Source organism: Mustela erminea, chromosome 3 (assembly GCF_009829155.1).
Source record: "Mustela erminea isolate mMusErm1 chromosome 3, mMusErm1.Pri, whole genome shotgun sequence".
NCBI lineage: Eukaryota > Metazoa > Chordata > Mammalia > Carnivora > Mustelidae > Mustela > Mustela erminea.
Window position 1 is genome coordinate 114,887,289 of NC_045616.1, and position 24,778 is coordinate 114,912,066.

At 38.1% G+C, this 24,778-nt stretch overlaps 1 protein-coding gene across 3 annotated transcripts in view; it reads left to right on the forward strand.

The window, feature by feature from the left end:
• The first annotated feature begins 451 nt into the window (after positions 1-451).
• Positions 452-24,778, forward strand: part of RNF145 (ring finger protein 145) — a 54,483-nt gene continuing 30,156 nt past the window's right edge. The window contains exons 1-4 of one of the 3 annotated variants that reach the window (XM_032337157.1): positions 452-565; positions 2,459-2,493; positions 6,380-6,582; positions 15,069-15,177. In XM_032337157.1, coding sequence (XP_032193048.1) covers positions 6,399-6,582; positions 15,069-15,177 — 293 coding nt within the window. In that variant the 5' untranslated portion in view covers positions 452-565; positions 2,459-2,493; positions 6,380-6,398. Of the gene's footprint in view, positions 566-682; positions 1,556-2,458; positions 2,494-6,379; positions 6,583-15,068; positions 15,178-24,778 lie in introns of those variants that run through there. The other 2 variants (XM_032337158.1, XM_032337159.1) reach the window with 2 other exon arrangements.

A 24,778-nucleotide genomic window follows, 5' to 3' on the forward strand; every position in this document is an offset into this window, starting at 1 on the left:
CAGAATGGCGCGTGTCACAGTGCGCGTGCAGGTGTCGGCGTGGTATGCGTCTCCATAGCTGCCTGAGCCCCGCGGCTTGGGCCGCTGGAGGCGCGTGTCTCCCGCCCACGTACTGGGGGCGGCACGGGAACCACCCGGCCCCAGCGATTGTGAGTGAGCGCGGGCGCGCGCGGGTGCGCGGGCGGGCGGGGTCAGGGGGGAGGGGCGCGGTGCGCGCAGGCGCAGAGCGCGAGAGCGGGCAGCGGCCGCCGCAGAGCGCCGGGGGCGGGAGGAGCGAGCGCAGTAGGCCATGGCTGCCACCGGCTGCTGAGGGGCTCGGCCCGCGAGCGCCTGCCGCCGCGGACGATGGTGACCGCACGGGTCGGGCCGCTGCCGCCGCCGCTGCCGCCGCCTCCCAAGACGCTGCAACCAAGGCCCGGCGCGGAAGAACCGCCGCTGTGAGCCGCGCCGTCCCGGCCCCCGCCGCCCGAGGAGAACGGGAGGGCGGGCGAGAGAGCCGGGGAGTTGCGGAGCCCGCCTGCCCGCCGGCGGCGCCGCCCTGCGGGGAGGGAGGCCACAGCCCGAGGTGACCGAGCCGTCCGCCCCGGCCGGCCTCATCTCATCCCGGCGCGTCCCCGCCCCCCGCCCTTCGCACATCCTCCCTTCTCCCCTCCCCCACCCCTTTGCGGGCTCCTTCCTCTTCTCCCCCTTCGCCCCTTCCTTGGTTCACCTCCCTCCTTCCCAGCTTCGGCGGCGTCCCCATCCCCTTTTCCCTCGTTGCGTCCCCTCCCTTTCGTCTGTCCTCCCGCGGACCTCTCCCCCGCCCCCCCCGCTCTTTCCGACTTTGCCTTCCCCTCCCGGGGACCCGCACTAGAGCCCCCTCCCCCAGCTTTGGTCCTTGTGCGCCGCCTTCCCAGCTACCCACCCTCCTGAACACATCCCTCACCTACCGCGGCGTTCCTAAGATGCTCGCTCTCTCTGAGCTCTGCTCCGTCGCCTCCCCAGGACCCCATTTCGAGGCCTTTTCTAAGCCCCTTCCTGAGCTACCCATTTCCTAGCTGCGCCTTTCCAGTTCCTTTTCTCCAGTTCCACTCCCAACTTTACGTCTTAGGCGTCTTTGTCCACTTTGCTTCCAAGCTTCCCTCCCATTTTTCTTTAGACTTATCCTTCTTTGGTCTACTCGGCCTCCTCCTTTCTCTTTTTATGCGGTTTGAGGTTGTTTGGGAGTTCGGAAAGGCCTGCCAAGCCATTCGAATGGGGGCCCATTTGTTTTGCATCCCATCTGTCAGCCCTGTTTTACCGTGAGAGCGCTCCTTATCCTTTCCTTTTTGTCCCCATCGCTTCCTCTCTCGCCTGCCATCCCTTCCTTCTCCACCTTATTCCTGTTCTGCTTTTTCCACCCAAGACCCTTGCCCTCCCTTTAGGAATGAGTCCCCTAGCTACTCGGCGATGATGAACTTCGCCCGCGTCTGTGTTTGCAAGCTTTTTGATGCGTGGCGCCGCGGAGCCAGCACCCTTGGCCAGACGAAGGGAGCTCCCTGGCACGGGCCTCTCTACTGGCGGAGTTTTTGCGAACGTAATCCCCTAGCCCCGCGGCGGCAGCGGCCCTGCTGCTGCGCTGCCTGCTTTGCAGCGAGCTGGGTTGGGGTTACTATAGTTCAAACGCCGCTGAGATCAGCAGGCAGGGCGCGGGAAGGGGCGGGGGAGACGGGGGAGGAGGTTCGGGGAGAGAGGAAGGGGGCTTTGCAGTGAGAAGGCATCAAAGATTAATGGATGGCTTTGCATCGCCGTCTGCAGTAAACAGGAAACTAGTTTGAAAGGAAAGGAGAGGACTGTGTGTCTTTATTTTTTAAAACACGGACTGTGCCGTTCTACTGAATCTTGAATCGTGCCCAAAGGATGAGCTGTCGGTGCTGCAGTCGTGACCCAGGCTGAGCGCCCAATGGCAGAGATAGCAGTTTTTATTCCCTGTCTGGCCTCTTAAGAATTGAAAGATGGTCCGGTTATTCAGAGTGGACTTCATATTTTTTGCCACTTTGGAGATACCGAGAAACCACAGAATTGCTAGTAGTTTATGTGGAAATCAGGTACATACAAAGTTAGCTGGCAATAGTGTGGGAGTGGGGAGGACCAGCTATATTTAACACATGTGCCAATGCTTATGTAAGACGTGGCGTTCTCCTCCCGGGTATCTCTTTGGGGCTGAGTTTACTTAAGATTTTAGCCTCTAGTTTTGCCCTCTAACATTTTCAGGGCTTACCGTCCTAACATATGGACAGCCAGAAAACCTTTCTTGAGATGGGTTTTAGCGATGGTAGAATTTTTTTTTCATTGGATGGATAAAGAAAAAATGATGATTTTTTTCTTTTGATGGGAGAATAAGGTGTAGAAACTTCCAATCTTAAATTTTCTATTGTACTGAATTTAAAATTGGATCATACAGCTTTCTTATATTTGCTTTTTTCTTTTTTTTTTTAAGGAGTTTATCTAGGAGATGTGAATATCCTCTTTTTGGTAAGATTGAATTTTCTGTTTCTTTTTCTTAACATAATTCTTCAACAGACAGGCTATGACTTTAAAAATGTACATTTTTCGAATTGTTCAGGATGATTTGTTTGATTTCTTCATATTCAAAACCAAAACGCAGTGTTTTTAGGAAAGTGTAGAATGAGACTCCTGTGTTTCTTAACCCACAGATATGAATGGTGAACTGTGCAATGTTATACTTGCACAGGACATTACTGTGTAAGTAGTGATTGCTGCTTCCAAGCCTGGGAAAGTCATTTAGGGAAATCATTGTGGTCCTGTTTTTGGTTAGCATTTGTTGAGTCTTTTTTTGCTGTTTTTTGGAAAGGATTTTTTTTTTTTTTTAAAGCTGTCCCACTGTGTAAACCATTTTTAAGTTTGAGTCACATTTAGTTTATATTATTTGCTGAGATGTTGTTTTGGCATATTACTTTCCCAGTTCTTAAAACATGTAAGGAGAAAATACAAAAATCTTTCATGGAGGAGAAAATTTGTGTGACTGTACAGGGCAGGAAATAGCTTATATATTTGGCTATAGGACTATCAGGGCTTTAAATTTTCTTTGCATTCAGTACCTCTGCTTATTTTTAAGGGTTATCTAGTATTGTTTTGATTTTAAGAGAAATTTAAGCTCCTTCTGACTTGGAATATGCTCATTAGTTCTGAGAATAAGTTTCAGAAAAAAATAAATTAGGCTTGAACCAAACATCATAGAAGTACAATCTTTTTTACCCCAGGAGAGAAATCTCCATTTTTCCTTCATGCTTCTGCTAGAGTGGCTTGGCAAATGTGGATGATTTTAGTGATTTTATTTTATTTATTTATTTTTAAAAAGATTTATTTATTGAGAGAGGGAAAAGGGGTAGAAGAAGAGGAAGAGAGAATCTCAAGCAGACTTCCTACCGAGTGGGGAGCCCCAGTGGGAGGACCATGCTGGGCTGGATCTCAGAACACTGACATCATGACTTGAGCTAAAATTAAGAGTCAGACACACCAACTCAGCCACTCAATCACCCGATTTCAGTAATTTTAAACAAGATACACGTTTCCATGTTTTGTTTAGATGTTAATTTAGTGTGGGGTGCTGGAGTGTAGTATGTGGTATTTATTTGTGATGGTGATCAATATATCATGTGGCCCTTATACTTCAGAAAGGCTCAAAATTATAAAGTTCAGAGGGGATTTTTTTATTTTAGTTTTTAAATTTTTTTTGGTCTTTCCACAGCTTTTATGGGTAGCATTTTAGATTTTTTTTTTTTTTTAAAGTAAGCTCAACATCCCGTGCTGGGCTTGAACTCATGACCCTGGAATCAAGACCCGAGTTGACATCCTGTTGGATGTCAACTTAACTGACTGAGCCTCCCAGGTGCCCTTATGGGTAGTGTTTTAGATTTGGTTTTCCATATATTGAATTTGTTTCTCCTGTGTCCATATACAGGGCCAGCCAATGACTTGCTAAAATGTCACTTACATACAGAAATAAATGAAATGTTTAATGAGCAGTAGAGTTGTTATTAAGTGGGCATATTTCTATCCAAGGTCCTCCTTAATTCAGACATTTGAGTCTTGGATATACTATACAGTAGAATTTGGGGATCATTCTCCAGTATTCTTCGGTAATGAGAGCTTTAGGAATTCAAAATTTTCTTTTTATTCTATTTTTTAGGCAGGAATGGTGATAATTGAGAGGGGACTTATCCTCTGCTAATGGCCCACTTGTAATAGAGATGATCTTGTGTAAGAATTAGGGAGCTTCCCCCGCCTTGTTCAGATCTTGATTTATGATACAGGAGTGGTTATTTTTTAATTTTTTTTCCTTTCCCCTTTTGAGAGCTATAGCAAATGGTGAAAGTGGGTATATTTAAAAAAAGAAAAACATTAAAAAAGAGATAAGGCTCCAAGACAGATGAAATAAATACAGACTACAAGTATTAACTGAGTAGTAGTCCCTACCAAAACAGTAGTGATTAATATTGGATTCTAGAATATGGGAAGAGTTACTTTTCCGTTATAATATAAAGCCTCTCAGTGATGTTACTATCTCAGTCTATGATGATTTTCACACATGCCTGGTGGTTTGTGAGAAATATCTGTTGTTTTTTGTACTTTGAAATAAACCTAGCTGAGTTATCTGTTTGACTACCTGAGTAAGTAGTTAGGTTCTGTGTGTTTTCTTAGTCATCTAGATAGCTTAGATATATTAACACCTTTTACAAAGGAATTTCTATTTTTGAAGCCCAGTAATGGATATTCTACAACATTTGGCAAACAGAAAAAGAAGGGAATAAAAATCACCGTAGCCCTACTATTGAAAGGATGTTAATGTGATACTTTGGTGTATTTCTTCTCAAAAAAAATTTTTTTTTTTTTTTTTTTTTTTAGTAATATCATGAACTTTGAGAAGTTGAGGTTCCCCAATGCTGTAATTTGCAATAAATGTTGATTAGAGTTTTTATTTTTCAGTGCTTTTTTTCCTGTTAGGATACAACATTCAGTTTTGACTCACAATATTTTTTTCTTATGTAGGAAAATTATTAAAGTGGTCTTGTTCATTTAAAGTAATCAGAGTTTAGTTTATGAAAATGTTTATTTTGCATTCTTGGATATATCACTTTTGAGTAATGGGAATGATAAATGATCACTCAGTGATCAGTACACTCAATCAGTTTCTCAGTGAATGAAGAACTTATAATGGTTTGTTGAACTTTTTTTTTTAACTGAGCTAGGAAGCTATGAAAATTAGGGGGTAAAATGGAAATACTGACAAATATTTAACCATAGCATAGCAAACTGTCACTGTAATTTTCTTCAGAAATAAATGTTTTCATTTGTCCTGTAATGTCTGAAATTACTGCCAAAGCCGGAAATTTTAGCTCTGTCAGCAAAATACTTAAAAGGATACTTTCAGAGCCAAACAATCCAGAATTATCATTAGTCTTAAAATTGTCTTTAACCCACTTCTGTTTGCCTTAGTCTCATAATTCCTTGGATTTGATTTAAAGCTCTGTCTTATAAAGGAGTGTTGCACAGAATTGTCCTTTAAATAATGGATTGTCCTAGATATCTTTCATTACCTTTCTGCCTCCCCACCTCACTTTTTAAATTTTTTTAAAAATTCTACTCCTACAACTCATCAACAGCTGAGCAAAGATAGGGCTACAGATTCCAAAGCCTGACTTCTTCCATGTGCCAGCATATCTCTGAATCACAGGAAGAATTTGATGAGCATTGTTTCCCCACTTTGAAGGCAGATTATGGGAATTTCAGATGGAGATTTTAACTTTAATATTGAAGGAAACAATATTGCCAACTATGTTGTCTTTACCTGTATCATGAGTTCTCTGAATTATACCTATGTCATGTAAATTCATTACTTCAGTTTTAGTTGTAATACAGCAAAGGATAGACTGTGAGATACTGCAAACTAAATATGTAATCATCAAATTTTTATTGAATCTTCGGCTTTTTCATATAATAACCACTTAAAATTTGCTCTTTTTTTTTATGGCTACATAAATCTCAGTTTTTTAAAGAGCTACATAAATCTCAGTTTTATAGGAGTGAATTTTTCCTTTCAAGTTAATTGGACAAACGCTATAGTATTATTAGGGTGTTTTATTGCTAGTGCCCAGAGTTGAAGTTAAGCTTTTTAAAAATAAATTTTGAGGCCTTAACACTTAAACAGATGGGAAGACCTAAAAGAGTCAATGTGAAAACACAATACAAGGCTTATTTTATGGATACCTGGAAGTAATAGATGTGATTAAGAGTTTTACACGTTGTATAGTATGTGACAATCCATTAGATTCGTAAGAGGGTATCTAAAAGCTATTTGAGGTGACTTATTTTTGTATATTATGTCTCCTGAATTTAGGTCTGCTCCAAGAAAAAACATGGCTGCAAAGGAAAAACTGGAAGCAGTGTTAAATGTGGCCCTGAGGGTGCCAAGCATCATGCTGTTGGATGTCCTGTACAGATGGGATGTCAGCTCTTTCTTCCAGCAGATCCAAAGAAGTAGCCTCAGTAATAATCCTCTTTTCCAGTATAAGTATTTGGCTCTTAATATGCATTATGTAGGTAAGTGTCTATATTACCTTTTCTTTTCTTTTTTATTTGTTTGCTTATTTTTTTAGAGAGAGGGAGCATGCTTGGGGTTGTGGGGAGCAGAAGGAGAAGGAGAGAGAATCTTAACTAGGCTCCATACTCAGCACAGGGCTCCATCTCACAACCCTGAGATTGTGACCTGAGCCGAAATCAGGAGTCGGACACTTAGCCGACTGAGCCACCAGGCACCCCTACATTACCTTTCCTAATATTTTAGTGAGCATTCTGATTGATGTCTATATAGGTTTTAAAATTAGAGTAAAACGAAATTTGTTTACATTGAGATGACAGTGATACAGTCATTGATGAATGATTAGGAATCTTGTTTGTAGTATAATTTGTTTTACCATTGCATATGAGTTATTAAGGGTAGAAGAAAACAGAGAGTGTTGGATTTATTTTACTGGATGAAGCTAGAAGGCAAAAAGAAACATTTTAGATTTTAATATGATGAAATGTAAATAATGAGAACTACCTTTTAGGCATTTGGCCTGTTCTGATTTGTCTGTTTTGGGTTTTGTTCGTACTTCAGAGCTTTTTAAATGTAACTTTCTTTATTGTCCCAGAACATTAACATCAGTTGAACACAAGGCATTTATTTCAGTTAAATGAAATGTTGGAAATAACATTTATAATATTTAAAAAAAATACTCCTTGGAATATAATTGATGTGATTTGGAGTTAGTAGTAAAAGCAATATTGAGAGGTTAAAGAGGTTAAAGTCAAGAAAGTACAGGCAGGCGGGGCACCTGCTTGGTTAGTCAGTAGAGCATGTGACTCTTGGTCTCAGGGTTGTGAGTTGGAGCTCCTCCCCCTTGGGTGCAGAGATTACTTAAAAAAAATCTTAGAAAAAAGAAATACAGGCAGGAAACAAAAAACTTCATCTAGAATGAAAGTCCAGATTTTTAATTTTTAGGTTAATTTTTCATTTATATGTAATGATAGCAATAATATATTTTAATTTGACATTGCTGTTGTAGAACCAAAGATGCGGTTTGAGTGATGTACTATAGTGGCTTAATAATATCTTTATTATTAGAATTGCCCATGCAGGTATATGTTTTATAAAATTGTGAAGGGTTTGTCCTGTTTCTATGAGATTTATATTTATGTATAGAAGGACTTTTAGGGTTCCAGATCTTAGTCCTGAAACTCCCTTATAGCTCTAAGAGATTTCCAAGTAAGCCATTGTGGGAAAAAGTGTGGTATAGTAGAAAAGGCAGTGCACTAGAAGCAGAACATCTGGGTACAATAAATACTTCTCTCTTAGGTGGCACTACGTTGGGAAATTCTTTGAAATGAGAAGGTTCTTTTATGCTGCAAAACACTATAATTCTCAGCCCTTTATTAAATGCTTTGTATGTTAGCCAATTTATGGAAAATAATTCCAGTCTGTTATAGAAGAACAATTGGGTACTACTTGGCTTAGATTTTTAGCTTAATCAGCAAAGTAATTCACACTGTGGTTTTAAAAAATGTGCTTATCACATACATTATTTCTGAATAGATTGAAATATTTATTTTAAAAACAGCTGCCTAATAACCAGAAACATTAATTTTAGCAATTGAATGGGTTATCGTACATTAAAGTTCATACTCTGGCTTATAACTTTGGGAACTCAACTGAGCCTTCTTAAATACACTTATTACATGCTGTGGTAGAATAAGCTGAGTGATTACATGAGTAGACATTTTCACCTTGAACAGTTTTTTGGTTAGAGTAACTTCTGTGTCAGAGTATTTAGGTAGTTACATAATGTTCCAGTTTACTAGATTTCACCCTTAAATACATTTTTAAAATTCTTTTTTTTTTTTCAAAGATTTTATTATTTATTTGACAGAGATCACAAGTAGGCAGAGAGGCAGGCAGTGAGAGAGGAAGAGAAGCGGGCCTCCTGCTGAGCAGAGAGCCTGATGCGGGACTCGATCCCCGGACGCCGAGATGACCTGAGCCTAAGGCAGCGGCTTAACCCACTGAGCCACCCAGGCGCCCACATTTTTAAAATTCTTTTTTATAAAAATTAGTAATGTGCTTATACATTTATGTTAGAAAAAAATCAAAACATAAAAAGTGTTGAGTGAAAATTGTGTTCCTCCTTATCTCTGGTCATCATCCACTAAGTTTTCTGAGCCCAAGCAAGTAGCTATTTTTATTTCCTTGTGAAAAATTCTAGAGATCTTTTTATGTACATATGTCAATATAAAGATATTGGTAAATATAAATATGTAGCAATAAATGTATGTATGTCTTCCTGTATAGATGACAGGATAATATACACTGTTCTTGACCCGTTGTTTAACTTAATGATGTATCACAGAACCATTACTACTGCTTATATTATATTTCATATTCATGAAATAAAGCTTTGTACTCTGTTTTTATGTTGACTCTTTCTATTATGCCAAATTTTAAGGTTCTGATTAAATGTTAAGGCCTCATTCTCCCCCCAGCCCTCTAGTTCTGTTTCTTAGTGGCAGAGTATCCTTGTGTGGTTATATCATAATTCATTGAACTAATTATTCTTTTTTGCTTTTTCATTTAATGTTGTACTAAATAATTTTATATAGCTATAATTTTGATAGGTACAAATATAGCCTTGAGATAAATTACTAGAAGTGAAGTTTCTGGATGATAGAGTAGACACATTTGTAATATTGACTGATACTGCTCTCCATAGGGTTTTACTGTTTTGTACCTATAACAGACAGTGGTTGAGAGTTCCTGTAGTTTTATATCCTTACCGAAACAGTGTTATCAAACTCTTACATTTGGTTACTCCAGTAGGTGAAAAATGGGTGTGTTCTAACTAGTTTTTGTTTGTATTTCTCTTAGTATGAGAAAGATTATATTTATCCACATGTTTAAGAAAAATGTGTGAGAGTTGTCGGTTTATGTCCTTTGTTCATTTTTCTATGGGATTTTAGCCCATCCCCCCTTTTTTCACCAAAGGCACAGGCAGCGCTTTATATAGCTCAAGCTGAAAAGAGACATGGCACCAACAGAGAGTAGTTAAGCTGGCCTTCTCTGGATTTTAACTTTTTCTTGCTGATTTGTGGGAGTTTGGTATACATTAGGGAAATTAGCCCTAATGTAGGGAAATTACCGGGTTGAATTTCAATTTGGGTTGAAATTATTTTTTCCAGTGTTGGTTGTCTTGATTTTTGGTTTATGATATGTATTTTTTTAATGCAGAATTTGTTTTAATGTGGTCGAATTTTTTTTTAATTTCTTTTTTTGTAACTTGGAATTTTGACTCAGTTACTAGAAAAGACTTACCATGTTCTATTCCATTATTTTTGTTTCATTATTTACATCTTCTCTTCACTTAGGATTTTATCTGCATGTATATTGTGTTACAGGTAAAATTTTTTTCCTCAGATAACTATCTGGTAGTCTCCATGTATTTATTAAGTAGTTCAGCTTTTCCTAACTGATTATTATATATTAAATTGTCATATCTATTTGGTTTCATTTTTGAATATTTTTTTCTTGTTCTTTCAGTGTGTGGTCTTACTGAATACCTAGACTATTTTATTGTCTGGACTTAGTCCCTTTGTCTTTCGGAGTTTTTCTGACACTCTTTGCTATGTGAACTTTAGAATTACTTAGTCGAAGTTAGGACGAAGAGATAGCTTAAAGATGCTAACTCTACTCTGTATATGAACATAGAGAGCCTCCCTATGTTCCAGATTTCTTTTGAGCCTTCTGGAGTGTTTTAAAGTTTTCATAATAGAGGTCTTTGGCATTTATTGTTAAGTTCATTCCTAGATATTTTATTTTTTTTATTGCAGTTGTGACTTTTCCTTTTCCCCTTTTTATATCCTTTGTTATTAAGAGCTTAAAAATCAAGGTGGGGTGTGGTTAAAAGTTCATGTTTATGGAATATAATTGTACCTTCAAATTGAGAAGCTTTCCAGTGTGAGTTATGAGAATAGCAAAAAGAAGTGATTGTTTAAATATAATTGGTGGAATATTAATTATTGAATTGTATTGCAAAGTGTAGGATATAAAAAGGGAAACAGAAATAATGTTGAAATGTATTGGGTATTACACTTAATTTGGTGGGTAGTGATGGTCAGCAAAGGATTTAGAGCAGGTGAACCGCATTTTAAGAAGAGTGATTAGTGTTGTACAGACTGCTGGTTTGGGGGTGGGGATGGGGGGGCAAGTGGAGAAACCAGAGGTAAGAAGACCAGTTAAGGGGCGCCTGGGTTGTTCAGTGGGTTGGGCCTCTGCCTTTGCTCCGGTCATGATCCCAGACCAGTACCGCATAGGGCTCTCTGCTCAGTGGGGGACCTGCTTCCCACTCCCCCTCTGCCTGCTTCTCTCCATACTTGCGATCTTTCTCTCTCTGTCAAATAAATAAAAATAAAATCTTAAAAAAAAAAAAAAAAAAGAACAGTTAAGATTTTAGGCAAGAGGTAATGAGAGCCAGAATTAGCCTTCTTGAAGTTGGAAGGGTAAATGTGGGTATGAGAATAATTCCACTGAAACTGCAATCACTAATGTGATTAGTGACTAACCTAAAATGTAAAACTTGAGCTTTATTTGTGTCCTCATTCTGCAGACCCTCCCATGTTTATGAAGTTGTTGACTACTTCCTCAGAATAGTGTTTCTGTTTTCTAACTTTCTGACCATTCCTTCTGACTCTCTTGGTTTTCTCTTTAGACTTCTTAAGTGTTGATAGGGCCCAGACTTTGTGTTTAATTTTCATCTTTTGTTGTGTGTGTGATCTCACATAGTTTGGGCTGTAAATCTCTATGTCCACTTTCCATTGCTTTTTTGACCACCTACTGTGTTAGTGTTCCTCCACTATTATCCAGTGGTACCCAGTTTGTACCTCTACTATGCTGCATTCTACAAATCCTTGTGTTATTCTACCTTCTTAACTAGATTGTGAGCTCCTTTAAGGTAGGAATGGGGTGGTTTGTTATCTCAGCATTCCTAGCACCTTGCTAGTGCCTGGTACTGAATGGATTTCTAACTACTGTTAGACATCTTCACCTAAATATTCTGTAGATGCTTGAGTTTATGGTCACTGAACTCATCATCTTTACTTCAAACCTCCTCCTCCTTCTGTGTCTCCTGTCTTAATAGCAAAGCTGCCCTCTTGATTACTACCCAAGCTAAAACATCAGAATCATCTTCACTTCCTTGTTCTCAGCCACTCACCCATAGATCTCCACTAAGACTTATTTAAATATCTTATAGCTGACCCTACCAACTCCATACCAAAGTTGCTGATTTATTTCAGGTCCTCAGTTTTTTTCCTCACTACTAAAATCATCCATAAATAGCAGAAATTCATACATGGTGTTAGAAACATTCATTAATGTTATTTTAGGTAGGTCATCATTTTTAAGTGCTGCTGGTCTTGGGTTTTAATTGTAAATTACTGTTGCATTAGCTTCATCATTATCAGTAGAGTTTGTTGTAGTTTGTTAAAGAGTGACTAGTGATGCATATTTGTGTTAGCCGTAGTTTTGGCATTTATTTTTCAAGTAGCTAGATTACATACATGTTGTAGTTCAGATAACTAATTCATATTGTTCTTGGTTTAGCAGAATTCATCATTGCTTAAGAAACTTCTCGTGTGATACATTTTGTAGTTATCACAGTTATTTTCCCACTGGAATATGAAATGGGGATATAGGTGAGGCATAGCGTTTTTGTTGTTTTGGTTTTTGTCTTTTTTTTTTTAAGATTTTATTTATTTATTTATTTGAAAGAGAGTGAATGAGAGAGCATGAGAGGGGGGTGGGTCAGAGGGAAAAGCAGACCCCCTGCTGATCAGGGAGTCAGATGTGGGACTGGATCCTGGGATTCCTGGATCCTGATCTGAGCCGAAGGCAGGGGCTTAACCAACTGAGCCACCCAGGCGCCCTGTTTTTTGTATTCTTACCTCACCTATAGTGTATCCAAAGGATTTGAGAACTGATGGCCTAGTCTGCACTCCTTTATTATTGTGTACGTTACTGAAGTGTTTAGTCACCAGTTCTGTTAGATCATCTGCCAGTACTTTTTTATTTTATTTACATGAAACTCTAGTGTAACCTACAGAGTTAATTGTTTTCTGAAAATATCCTTTATTTTTTTTAATGGTTTTCATGCCTGCTATTCTCTTATCCAAGAATGCTGCTGCTTTTTCTTACCCTGGTAAAGATCCATTCACCCTTCTAGGTCCAGGTCATACTTAATCATCTAATCAACCACAGCCCTTCTAATATTTGTTTATTGTAACACACTTCTGTTCATGTTTATTTTTGCACTAGACTATGATTACTTTATTCTTTGATCTTCCATGTCTGGGAATGCATATGGGTCATACTTTACATGTAATAATTGGTTGAGTGACTGGATAATTGAAAGATTGAATAAATCAATATGTTCAGTCTATAGGATCTTTTTTTTTCTTTTAAGATTTTATTTATTTATTTGACAGAGATCACAAGTAGGCAGAGAGGCAGTCAGAGAGAGAGGGGGAAGCAGGCTCCCTGTTCAGCAGAGAGCCTGATGCGGGGCTTGATCCCAGGACCCTGGGATTATGACATGAGCAGGAGGCAGAGGCTTTAACCCACTGAGCCCCCAAGCGTCCCATGTCCAGAGGATTTTTTATGAGATGTGCGTGAGAAGGGAAAGATAAGAATATCTGGAAAGGAAAATGATAGTTCGTTAAAAGAAAATTTAAGGAGAGATTTCATGCAGTAGATTGAATCCTTCAGCTACAACCACTGAACATGCTTGCTTAATGTAAGAAACATCCTTTTAAATACCTCTGAAGTCCTTTGAGATGGGGATTAACAAAATAAATTGGAAAAATTATTTTAGGAAATTAAAAGCAAATAGGAATACCTATCTCTAATTTCTGTTGGATTGTTCTTAAAGTTTGGATGTGCAAGAAATCTGAATTCTACCTGTTTAGTCTCCAGCATATTGCTCCTGTTTCCGTAGCTCTAAGCATGATTGATTTCTTAGCTTTAATTATGAGAGGAGCCCTGGGTACTGAGAAGAGATAACCATGCCCTAATAAAGACTCATTAATAAGTAGAAAACAGAGAAGATTAGACTGGAACCAGATGTCCTAGGACTTAAAGTGTCAGACTGAAAAGTTAAGAATTTTTGAAGGTTTTTAGAACAAGAGAGTTGTCTAGACAAAAGGGTTGGTTTTGTACTTAAGCGCAGGATGAATGAGGATGGAAAGAGATTGCAAGAAGTTGGTACACTGCCTATTACAGAGTGCACTGGGTAGGGCATAGGGACTGGAAAGGATGGGTGACACGAGAGACTTATGGGGAAGACTTGGTGGTGACAGAAAAGATAACTTGGGTTTGAGTTTGCGTGAATGGGATTTAGGAGAAAAAGAGGCTGAGCTAGCCTGTTGAGGGAGGAGGGGGGGAACTCAGTTTGTACATGTATGTGAGATTATTTAAGCGGTATATGTCTGGCATCATGAGACATGAGATGTCTTAGAATAAGAAATGATGCCTTTTGTGTGTGTGTACTAAGTAGGTTCTCAGTAACTGTTGATAACATACCTTTGGAACAGTATATTTGAAGGAACAACAAATTCTTTGAGTTAGATACTTTTTGGAGAGAAAAGCAGTTGTTCAGGGACTAAATTTCCTGTGTTCATTTGGGGGAGTAAAAAGAAAGTGGAGGGGAGAATTTGGAGGTTTAAAGAAAATCCAAGGAGCCAGTTTTGAGGGTGGCTGCTTGAGGTGCTGGGACAAGGATAAGCAGGATGTTTTAGATTTGACAAGTAAGCAGTTGACTGCTGAGGTTTTTTAGAGTGGACGTTAGTAAGCAGGGCTCTGTAGAGTTTGTAGGTTGTAGAGAATAAAGAGGGAATAGTGGATGGCTAGAAAATGGAAGCACTAGTAGAGATAGTTTATAACATTGTCTGTGGAATGAGAAAAATAGGTAATAGAAAAAGGAAAAATCAGCACGAAGAGAACTTTTTCTTCAAGATTGGAGGAAGAGCATTATACATCCATTGAAAAGAGAGGTGAGCATTGGTGTCAGGGAGAAGGAAGATGTAGGAGATAGGGGGTGTTTAGGAGTTGGAAAAGTAAGACCTTGAGTCAAGTGGAAGAGGCAGCATTAGGGACATTCAGGACAGTTCTTCCTCTGGACTAGAGAATAAGAGAATTGATACAGAACAAATAAGCAGACATCAAGGAAGGGTAGATCATGAGAGGAGTCCTTTTGTACCTTTTGTGTTGTTTTGATTATAAAGTAGAATAATCTACAAAAAAGTGAAAAATGCTTTATTTTCAACAGATAATCCATAGCGGTTTTTACTGTATTAAACTTATTTTGGTAGTGAAGTAAAAAACTCAAAGTTGTTGAAACCTAATTGTAAAATAATTTACTTTAAGCTCTTTTTTTAGTGTGATTAATTGGGAGACTAAATTAGAATCATATTTTATTTATAATCTCTTTTTATTTCTATTCCAGGATATATTTTAAGTGTTGTGCTATTAACCTTGCCCAGGCAGCATCTGGTTCAGCTTTACCTATATTTTTTGACTGCCCTGCTCCTCTATGCTGGGCATCAAATCTCCAGGTAAGAATGTGATCTCATTTTTGAAATGTATGACTGAATTTAAAGTTTTTCATTACTGAAAACATAGGTTTCATGAACACTGTTAAGAAGCTATGGCTTTGCTAAGTATCCCAAACTGTTTTTTTAGTATTTGTTTCCTAAATAAATATTTTTGTATTGAATTAATAGCTGGGGTTATGCTTCACATTTTATTTCTGCTTTTAAAAAACGATCTTAACATGAAGTAAGCTTTGAGATTATGTTTACAGAGATACTTATGAGCTTTCTAAATTACCTAAGAAAAGAATTTATAAAGACAAGCTGTAGAACATTTGAGCAATTATGGACTTGATTACTTTCACCATTTTAGGAAGGCAGTTTATGCTGCTTGAGAATTGGTGCAACCACGTATATAGTGGATTTATATAAATTATTTGGTGAGGTTCATGGTATAGCCCAGATGTTCTGCAACTTTTAATACTGTGTTAGCTTAGGTCTGCTAGGATTAATTTTTAAGACTGTGGTCTGCTAGGGAAAATGAGCTTCCTCCTTTGGAACAGAGTGTTAAAACACAGGGAAACTAAAAGCCATACAGTAAATGTAATGGGCAGAAATAAATTTGCTGGGTATAATTTCTTTTCTTTTCTTTTCTTTTTTTTAAAGAGAGTGCATGTGTAAAATGTGGGGGGAGGGGAGAGGGAGAGAATCTTAAGCAGACTCCACAGCCCGTGCAGTGTCCCATGCAGAACTTGATCTCACAACCCTGAGATCATAACCTGAGTCAACATCAAGAGTCAGACACTCAACTGACTGAGCCATCCAGGCACCTCTAATTTTTTTAATCTTGTTTGAAATGTATAACCATAATGAAATACATTCCCAGTCCTAAAAAGAATGATGGTTACTTTGCATATTTAACAAGATGTAGCTGTCTGGAGGTCTGAAAAACAGATTTTGGTGTGGGCTTGAAAATCTTAAAATAGCATTTTTATATTACTAGAATTGAATGGTAGAAACTGTATTTACTCTCTGATTATAAAATAACACTGTTCACTATAGGTGTCTTGGGAAATACAGAAATTTAAAGGCAGTAATAGTCAACTGAAATTACACCACCCAGAGACAGACCTGTTAAAATTTTGGCATTTCCTTCCAATTATTTTTAATATCTTCCAGTTTTCACCACTTTCATGGATATGAAAGAGTGAAAGTAATAAAAGTCACTGACTCTTGTCTCTTGTTGTTCAAGTAGGACCTTCATCCTCTTTAATACTTACCCAGTTATTTCTCAGAAGCACCAAAGTGCTCTGTAGAAACTCAGTCTTCTCACATTCCATTCCTCTCTTCCTGTCTGGTCAATTTCCTCTACTCAAAATGGTACTTGGAAGGTGGTGTTTTGCTCACTGACATCTGCTGTTTTGCCCAGGGTATGTCCTCAGGTGTCAAAGTTGCAAAATCTGGAGCTACCAGGGTAGTTCTACATTTCTTACAATCCTAACAGTGCTTCAACTGAGCTGCATTTTACCCTAAAGTGAAGACATGAGTTTTCTAATTTTGTGTCACACGAGTATGTCTTTGTGTCTTGGACTCCTTCATGGGAACATGAAGTAGATTTGTAGCATCTTTTTCCACATAGCTTAGAGTAGGAGTCCAGGGGCTAGTACTAACACAGACAACATGATGTCCTTCCCACTGCAGCACCACCAGCCCCAAACCCTACATAGTCTCTTCCTGTGGCCTTTCCCAGGACACCTCTGAATCTGAGCTCAATCTCCAGAGGTAGAGATACTTCTCTATCTTTATTCATTTTTAAGCAAAAATTGTGTCTGTAGAGTATAATACAGTAGAGTATATATGCTTTTGATTCATCATTTTTGTGTGTAGATGAGTGCCTGGCCACTTATAAGTGCCATATCTTTTGGATAAGTGGATGGGTGACTGGAGAGTTTCAAATACCATGTTCCTTATTTATTACTTTATAACCTCAGTGTCACTTACTAGAAAGATAGTTCTCAATTTCCTTACCTGTAAAATAGTGGTAATATCTTAAGGGGCTATTATAAAGATTCAGTAAGATAAAGCATATAAAGCTTTTAGCATAATTTTTGACATGTAAGTACTCAGTGAATCTTTTTCCTTTTTTTGAAAAGTTTTTAAATTCCAATACAGTTTTAATATACAGTGTTATATTAGTTTCAGGTGTATAGTACAGTGATTCAACAGTTATGTACAGTACTCAGTGCTCATGATAAGTGTACTCTGTAATCCCCATCACCTGTTTCACCTGTTCTCCCTCCCTCTGCCCACATCCCCTCTGGTAACTTTCAGTTTGTTCTCTATAGTCTGTTTCTTGGTTTGCCTCTCGCTCTCTTTTTTCCCTTTTGTTTTGTTTCTTAAATGCCACATATGTTTTTTTAAATGTCTTTCTCTGTTTTGCTTAGCATCATACTCTCTAGCTCTATCCATATTGCAGACGGCAAGATTTCATTCTTTTTTATGGCTGGATAATATTCCTGTGTGTGTGTGTGTGCGCACCACATCTCCTTTATCCATTCATCCATCAGTAGACACTTGGGCTGCTTCTGCAATTTGGCTTTTGTAAATAATGCTGCAGTAAACGTAGGGGTGCATATATCCTTTTGAATTAGTGTCTTTGTAGCCTACTGTGAATACCCAGTAGTGTGATTACTGGATTGTAGGGTAGTTCTATTTTTAAATTTTATTTTTTTAAAGATTTTATTTGACAGAGAGATACAGCGAGAGAGGGAACACAAGCAGGGAGAGTGGGAGAGGGAGAAGTAGGCTTCCCGCCAAGGAGGGAGCCTGATGGCTGTGCTCGATCCCAGGACCCTGGGATCATGACCTGAGCTGGAGGCAGATGTCTAATGACTGAGCCACCCTGGCTCCCCTATTTTTAAATTTTAGAGGAACCTCTATACCGTCTTCCGCATTGGCTGCACCAGTTTGCATTCCCACCAGCAGTGCAAGAGGGTTCCTTTTTCTCCACATTCTTGACAACCCTTGTTGTTTCTTGTGTTTTTGATTTCAGCCATTCTAAAATGGTATGATGGGATATCTAGCAGTTTTGATTTTTTTTTTTTCCCCCTGCTGATGAGTGAAGCTGAGCATTTTTTCATGTGTCTATTGGCTATCTGTATGTCGTCTTTGAGAAATGACTGTTTGTGTCTTTTGCCCATTTTTTTAGTTGGACTACTTGTTTTTTGGGGTGTAGTGCTCAGTCATTTTTTTTTTTTTTAGAGAGCAAGAGCTCGAGTGAGCAAACGGGTTGAGGAGCAGAGGGGGAAGGAAAGGGACAAGCAGACTGTGCACAGAGCACGGAGCCTGCCATGGGGCTTGATCCTGCGGCCCCTGAGACCACGACCCAGGCGAAAATCAAGAGTGCTCCCTCTGTGCTCAGTGAATTTTAACTAACATTCTTATGTTTTGTTTTTATTGAGCAGCAGTGTTTTATGAGCATTCTTTTAAAAATGACTTTAAATCAGAGTATTTCATGGTACCACTATAGAATGATAGCCCTTTAGAGTTGATATGGTTTCTTTGATTAATCTTCAAAATCCTAAACTTGAAGATAGAGGTATGAAAATTGTTGCTTTTATTATAATTCTGGATGAGAAAACAATGATCCTACCCTCTCCCTCATGCTTTTTTGGTTTCCATGTGGTTTAATGGTGTAGTGATGACTGAAAAACATGTAGCTTTGTTTTTATATATAGTATTACCATACAGACTTTTTTAGAGGTCAAACTTCTGTTATGTAAGGATAAAGAGAACCCTGACAATGTCACAAATGAAGACCAGCCTCTTTCTGACCATTCTTCTGGTGGAAGTTTTAACTTTTTATTTTTAATTTATAGGAATGTTTCTTCTAATGTTTAAAGTTTATTTTTATTAGAAAATCAAACTTATTTTAAGTAAAAAGAATTATAATAAAATTTTACAGTATACAAAAATATTTCCCATTTTTATAATAATCCTTTTGGATTTATAGAAGAAAAAACTGAAGTGGGCAAATAGCTGGGAAGGAACAATCTCAGACTTTAACTTGAATGTAAGTTTTCTGATTGTTAGCGTATTCCTCATAGGGAGGCACATTGTTAAGGGAAAGAAAATGAATTTTAAATTCAGACTGGGTATGAACTAGTTTCACTACTTAGTATGTTACTTTGGTAAGTTGCTTTTTTGAAAATGTAAAGAAAGACAATGCCCATTTTATGGAGTTAGTTTTGTTATTAAACTAACAAATTTCAAGATGTTTTAGAATTTTCTAAATTCTAAGCATGTTTTAGAATTTTATTATGCTGTATAGTATATGGTGCTGTCTCAAGTTTAGCAAGGATGTATTATCCTTAAATTCATAATATGTTACATTAATAAATATTGAGGCTTGAATGTATTACATTTATGAAATACTAAGGAAATACTAATTATGAAATTCTAAGGCTGAAGTTTTTAGTTTTAAAAAATGTAATGGTTCAGATTTCATGTGGCAACTTTATAACTATAAAGTTATAACAGCTTTTTTTTTTTAAATAACAGTTTTTTTTTTTTAAAGATTTTATTTATTTATTTGTCAGAGAGAGAGCGAGCGAGAGCGAGCACAGGCAGACAGAGTGGAAGGCAGAGTCAGAGGGAGAAGCAGGCTCCCTGCGGGGCAAGGAGCCCGATGTGGGACTCAATCCCAGGACGCTGGGATCATGACCTGAGCCGAAGGCAGCTGCTTAACCAACTGAGCCACCCAGGCGTCCCTAAATAACAGTTTTAATGAGATAAAATTTACATACCTATTTAAAGGATACAGCTCTACAGCTCAATGGTTTTAGTGTGTTCACAGAACTGTGGAAACCATCACTATGATTGATTTTAGAACATTTTCATCACTCCAAAAAGAAACCCTGCACCCATCCATGGTCACTCCCCATTTTCCATTAATCTTCTTCCCCTCAAGTCTAGACAACGGTCAGTCTATTTTCTGACTCTATGGATTGGCCTATTGGGGACATTTCACAGAGACACAGTATGTGGTCTTGTGCCTTGGCTTCTATCACTTAACATGTTTTTAAGGTTCATCCATATTGTAGCATGTATCAGTACTTTTTCTGTCCAAATCATATTCTGTTATATGAATATACCACACTTTGTTCGTCTATTTATTGATAGACACAGGTTCTTTACACTTTTTGGCTAATATGAGTAGTGCTGTGAACATTATGGGTAGGTTTTGTATACTGTTTTTTCTTGGGCATATACTTTAAGGTGAAATTGCTGGATCATATGGGATCTGTGTTTAACCTTTTGAGGAACTGCGGTACTATTTTATCTTCCTCTTTTTTTTTTTTTTTTTTAAGATTTTATTTTTAAGATTTTATTTTTAATCTCTACACCACATGCAGCTCCAACCTACAACCCCAAGATCAAGAGTTGCATGCTCTACCTGCTAAGCCAGCCAGGTGCCCCTGCCATTCTATTTTCCAAAGTCGTACTATTTTTACCAACAATGTATGAAGGTTCAGTTTCTCCATATCCGTGCCAACACTTGTTAAAATCTGTCTTTGTTAGTATAGCCATCATAGTAAGTGTGACGTGATATTTCATCTGGTTTTGATTTGCACTTCACTGTTGGCTAATGATATTAAGCATTTTTTCATGTGTTCATTACCATTTATAAATCTTTTTAGAGAAATGTTTATTCAGATCCTTTGCCAGTTGTTTAATTGGATTGTCTTTTTTAATTATTGGGTTGTAATACATCTCAATTCTAGATAGAAGTCCTTTATCAGTTATATGATTTACAGATATTTTTCACCATTCAGTCTAGTTATATCAAGGCAGAGTGTAGTATGGTACTAAGAAGGAAAATCAGTATTTGGCTAATTTAAGTAATTAATTATTTAAGTAATTCATTTGGTACTTCAGAAACTGGCTATATAAAAAGTTATTGCAAATTGAAAATTTCATAAGCTCTTGAAAAGCTGGGTTTCTCTTTTCCCTTAAGGCATGTACTCAGATAGGGGCACCTGGGTGGCTCAGTTGGTTAAACATCTGCCTTTGGCTCAGGCCATGATCCCAGGGTCCTGGGATCCAGCCCCACATCGGGCTCCCTCCTTAGTGCACTGAGTCCGCTTCTCCTTCTCCTTCTGCTCCTTTCTCCACTCAAATAAATATATCTAAAAAAAAAAAAAAAAAAGACATGTACTCAGATAATGAAGCTGATTACCCTTAAGTGAATAAAAACTTGTTTAGAATATGTCTAGAATGGATATTGCTTATAGTTCAGAGGAATTAAACTTTAGAAAATCTGTGACCTCAGTTGATGTAGTATGAACATTTAATATTTTATTTTCTATGTTTCAGGTTCCTTAACTCTTAAAATTACTAAACGTGTTTTTCATTTTGAGTAATGTAAGGAATATATTTTCCAGGATCAATCCTACTTTAAAATTGAGACTATCCAGAACTATAGGAGAAAAAAGAAAAACTTGACAACTGACATGACCTTTCCTATGGGGGTATGGTCTTGATTTACATCACAGTTGTGTGTTTTTCTCTAAAATTTTTAAGCTCTAGTATTCTTTTTTTAAATTATTTTTTAAAGATTTTGTTTATTTATTTGAGAGAGAGAATGAGAGAGAGAGAGAGCATGAGAAGGGGAAGGGTCAGCAGGGAGTCCCCTCTGGAGGACGATGTGGGACTCGACTCAAGAATCATGACCTGAGCCAAAGGCAGGCGCTTAACCAGCTGAGTCACCCAGGCACCCCTAAGCTCCAATATTCTTAAATTCCTTGTTTTATTGTTAGATTTATGAACTAACATGTCTGTTTTGTATGTGTGTAAGTTGAATTAGGAGACCCTGGGTTTCATAAGATTGAAAGTATACTCCTTTTCATCCTGGACTCTGGTATGTAAGTAGGATTTCAAATGTAAAACTTCCCCAAAAGTTATTTGTATGTAAAATACAGATAATAAGCTCCCCATTTCACGAAAGTTTGTCTCACTTAAGGTTTCTCTGTTACAGGACTGTTAGCATTTCGGGCCAAGTCATGCTTTGCTCTGGGGACAGTCTTGTGTATTATAGTATGTTGGTGCCTCTGCTCCCTAGATCACAGAGCACACCCTCTCCAGCAGTTGTGAAACCACACAGTATCCCTAATTGTCAAATATGCTTACCTGAGGAACAAGATTTTCCTCTGCTGTTAATAAATGATATAAATGAATTTTATCATTCTATACCCAGCTTTTAATTTTGACAGGAATAAAATTGACACATTTCAGTATTTTATATATTTTCTTCTTTTGAACATTATCTGCTCCAGACACTAAATATTTCTGTAGGGGGTCACAAAGAAGCTAAGAAAGAACAGTGTAAGTAAATGAACAATTACTAGCATATTCTTTAGTGTATAGTAGATACTCAAATCCAGTGTTAGAACATCTCAGTATCTGGGATCCCTTAAATTGCAGTGCCTTTTGTTTGCACATATTGCATAAGAAAGCTTTGAGAGCTCACGGCTTAATTCTCTGTAAAAGTAGATTAGGTTTCTCTGGAATTAACAGTGTGAAAGCATTAAATGGCCAGAATGTACAAATTGTTCTAGGTTGTTAGGTTCCTTAAGAGATTGTTACTGGGTCAGTTGGTGAGTTTTGGTAAGCTTCTAGATTTTGTTGTTGTTACTTTTTTTTGTTTCTTTTCTTTTTTTTTTTTTTTTGTAATTTGTATGCTTCTCCTTATAGCAAGAATTTTTCTAATTGCAAGCTATCCTTGAGGCCCTTTTCATATATCTCACACATTCTTATGCCCCCAAACAGTTTTAGTCACTGGAGAATAGGCTAGCACAGGGGATCAGAGAAGTAGATTTTCAGTGTTTACTAGTGGTCGGGGTTGATTGTTGTATTGCACAAATTGCACAAATGAAAAAAGTTTAAGAAAGGAAGGATTTTTTTCAGTTATAAGTAGATGGCAAGGATTCTTGCTTCTGACCAGTCTAATATATTTTACTATTTAAATGTTCTAGATTTAAAAAAAAAAAAAAAAACCTTTTAAACAGCTTTAAAAAAATCTAAATTGAAAAATCAAATACTGCTTTTAAACGTTTCATCTGATTCAGTTTTTTGTTTTTTTTTTTGACAGACAGAGACCATAAGTAGGCAGAGAGGCAGGCAGATAGAGAGGAGGAAGCAGGCTTCCTGCTGAGCAGAGAGCCCGATGTGGGGCTTGATCCCCGGAGTCACGACCTGAGCCGAAGGCAGAGGTTCAACCCACTGAGTCACCCAACTGCCCTCATCTGATTCAGTCTTAAAAGAATTGTTAAATTTTTTTAAAAATTAGAATTTCATGGTTATTGCATCAGATTAATTTTTGGCCTAAAATGACTCATGGAATTTTGCATAATACCTTCTCTGGATCCTTCTTATTTGGCTTACCATCTTATTTACATTGTGAGTGACCCACTCTGTTGAGACACTTGAGTAATCAAGTTTTCATTCTCAGTGTGGGGTGCTGTGAAGTCGTTCATAACTTAGATATAGAGATCTTTGTTCAAACATTGATCCGTGTTTTAGTTCTTCCATACAGTTTGGGATGCAGTCCAGATGCTTCTTTAGAAGGGACAGGTCATTGTTCCTTCTGAGACCAGTAGTTCAGCCCTCACTGAAGCCACTGCCCTGGCTCTGGCAAGCCTAGCTCAGCTGGCCCAAAGAGGGATTACAGGCTTTCTGGGCCTGGCCCTCTTTGCTGAGGTGGGGCTTACTGGTGCGTCAGCCAAACAGGGAGGATTTTGAAGGACCGTCTTGATAGATAGGAGTTGAACAAAGCAGAAAGGGTCTAAGTTGTCTAGAGAAGATGTTAATTTCTATTGGTTCAGTGGCTCAGGTCGCACATTAATAGGGGAGGTTGCAGCATTGAGGAGAGCTATTCTTAGGGTCCTAGAGGATTGCACCACAGAGAGCTAGTGGGAGGAAGCTGCTTAATACCATGGTGTTGTCATTAGGGCCTGAAGGTTGGTTATTCTTCTGGAAGGCACATCTCCCTTAGTGTCCTATAATCTTGTCAAATCACAAAGTCATGAAGTATGGATACCGAAAAAGAATTAAAATGAAAATCATTCTCTGTTTTTATAGCATTTATCACAACTGTAATTACTTATTAGATTAAATAGTATGTTTGATGTTTGTTTTTCCTTCTGGTTTGTTAAACTCCATGGCTAACAGGTTTGTGTCTCTCTTGTCTGTTGTAGTGTTCCCAGAGAGTAGCAGTGTGCTAGCAACATATTATGTATACAGTAAATTCTTTTTGAGGTTAAAAGAAAAAGTAAAGAGAATATTAATTTTCTTTACAAATTTCATTATGTGAAGTTAGAATTTCTTAAAAGGCAAAGAAGCTGTAAAAAAAGGTAAACTATAGTAGGAAACAATACAAAAGAGTTAAATGTTTCAGCAATAAGAAATTGTGAATAGTGTTTGCTGTGTTATATATAAAACATCACTAATATGATGACAAAAGCAAACAAGGGAGAGAGGACATGTCAAGGAACCCAACCCTGCAATTTCTCTTCCCTCCCCCATCCCACTTGAGATTGCTCCTGGGGACTGAGCCCTTTGGGAGCAA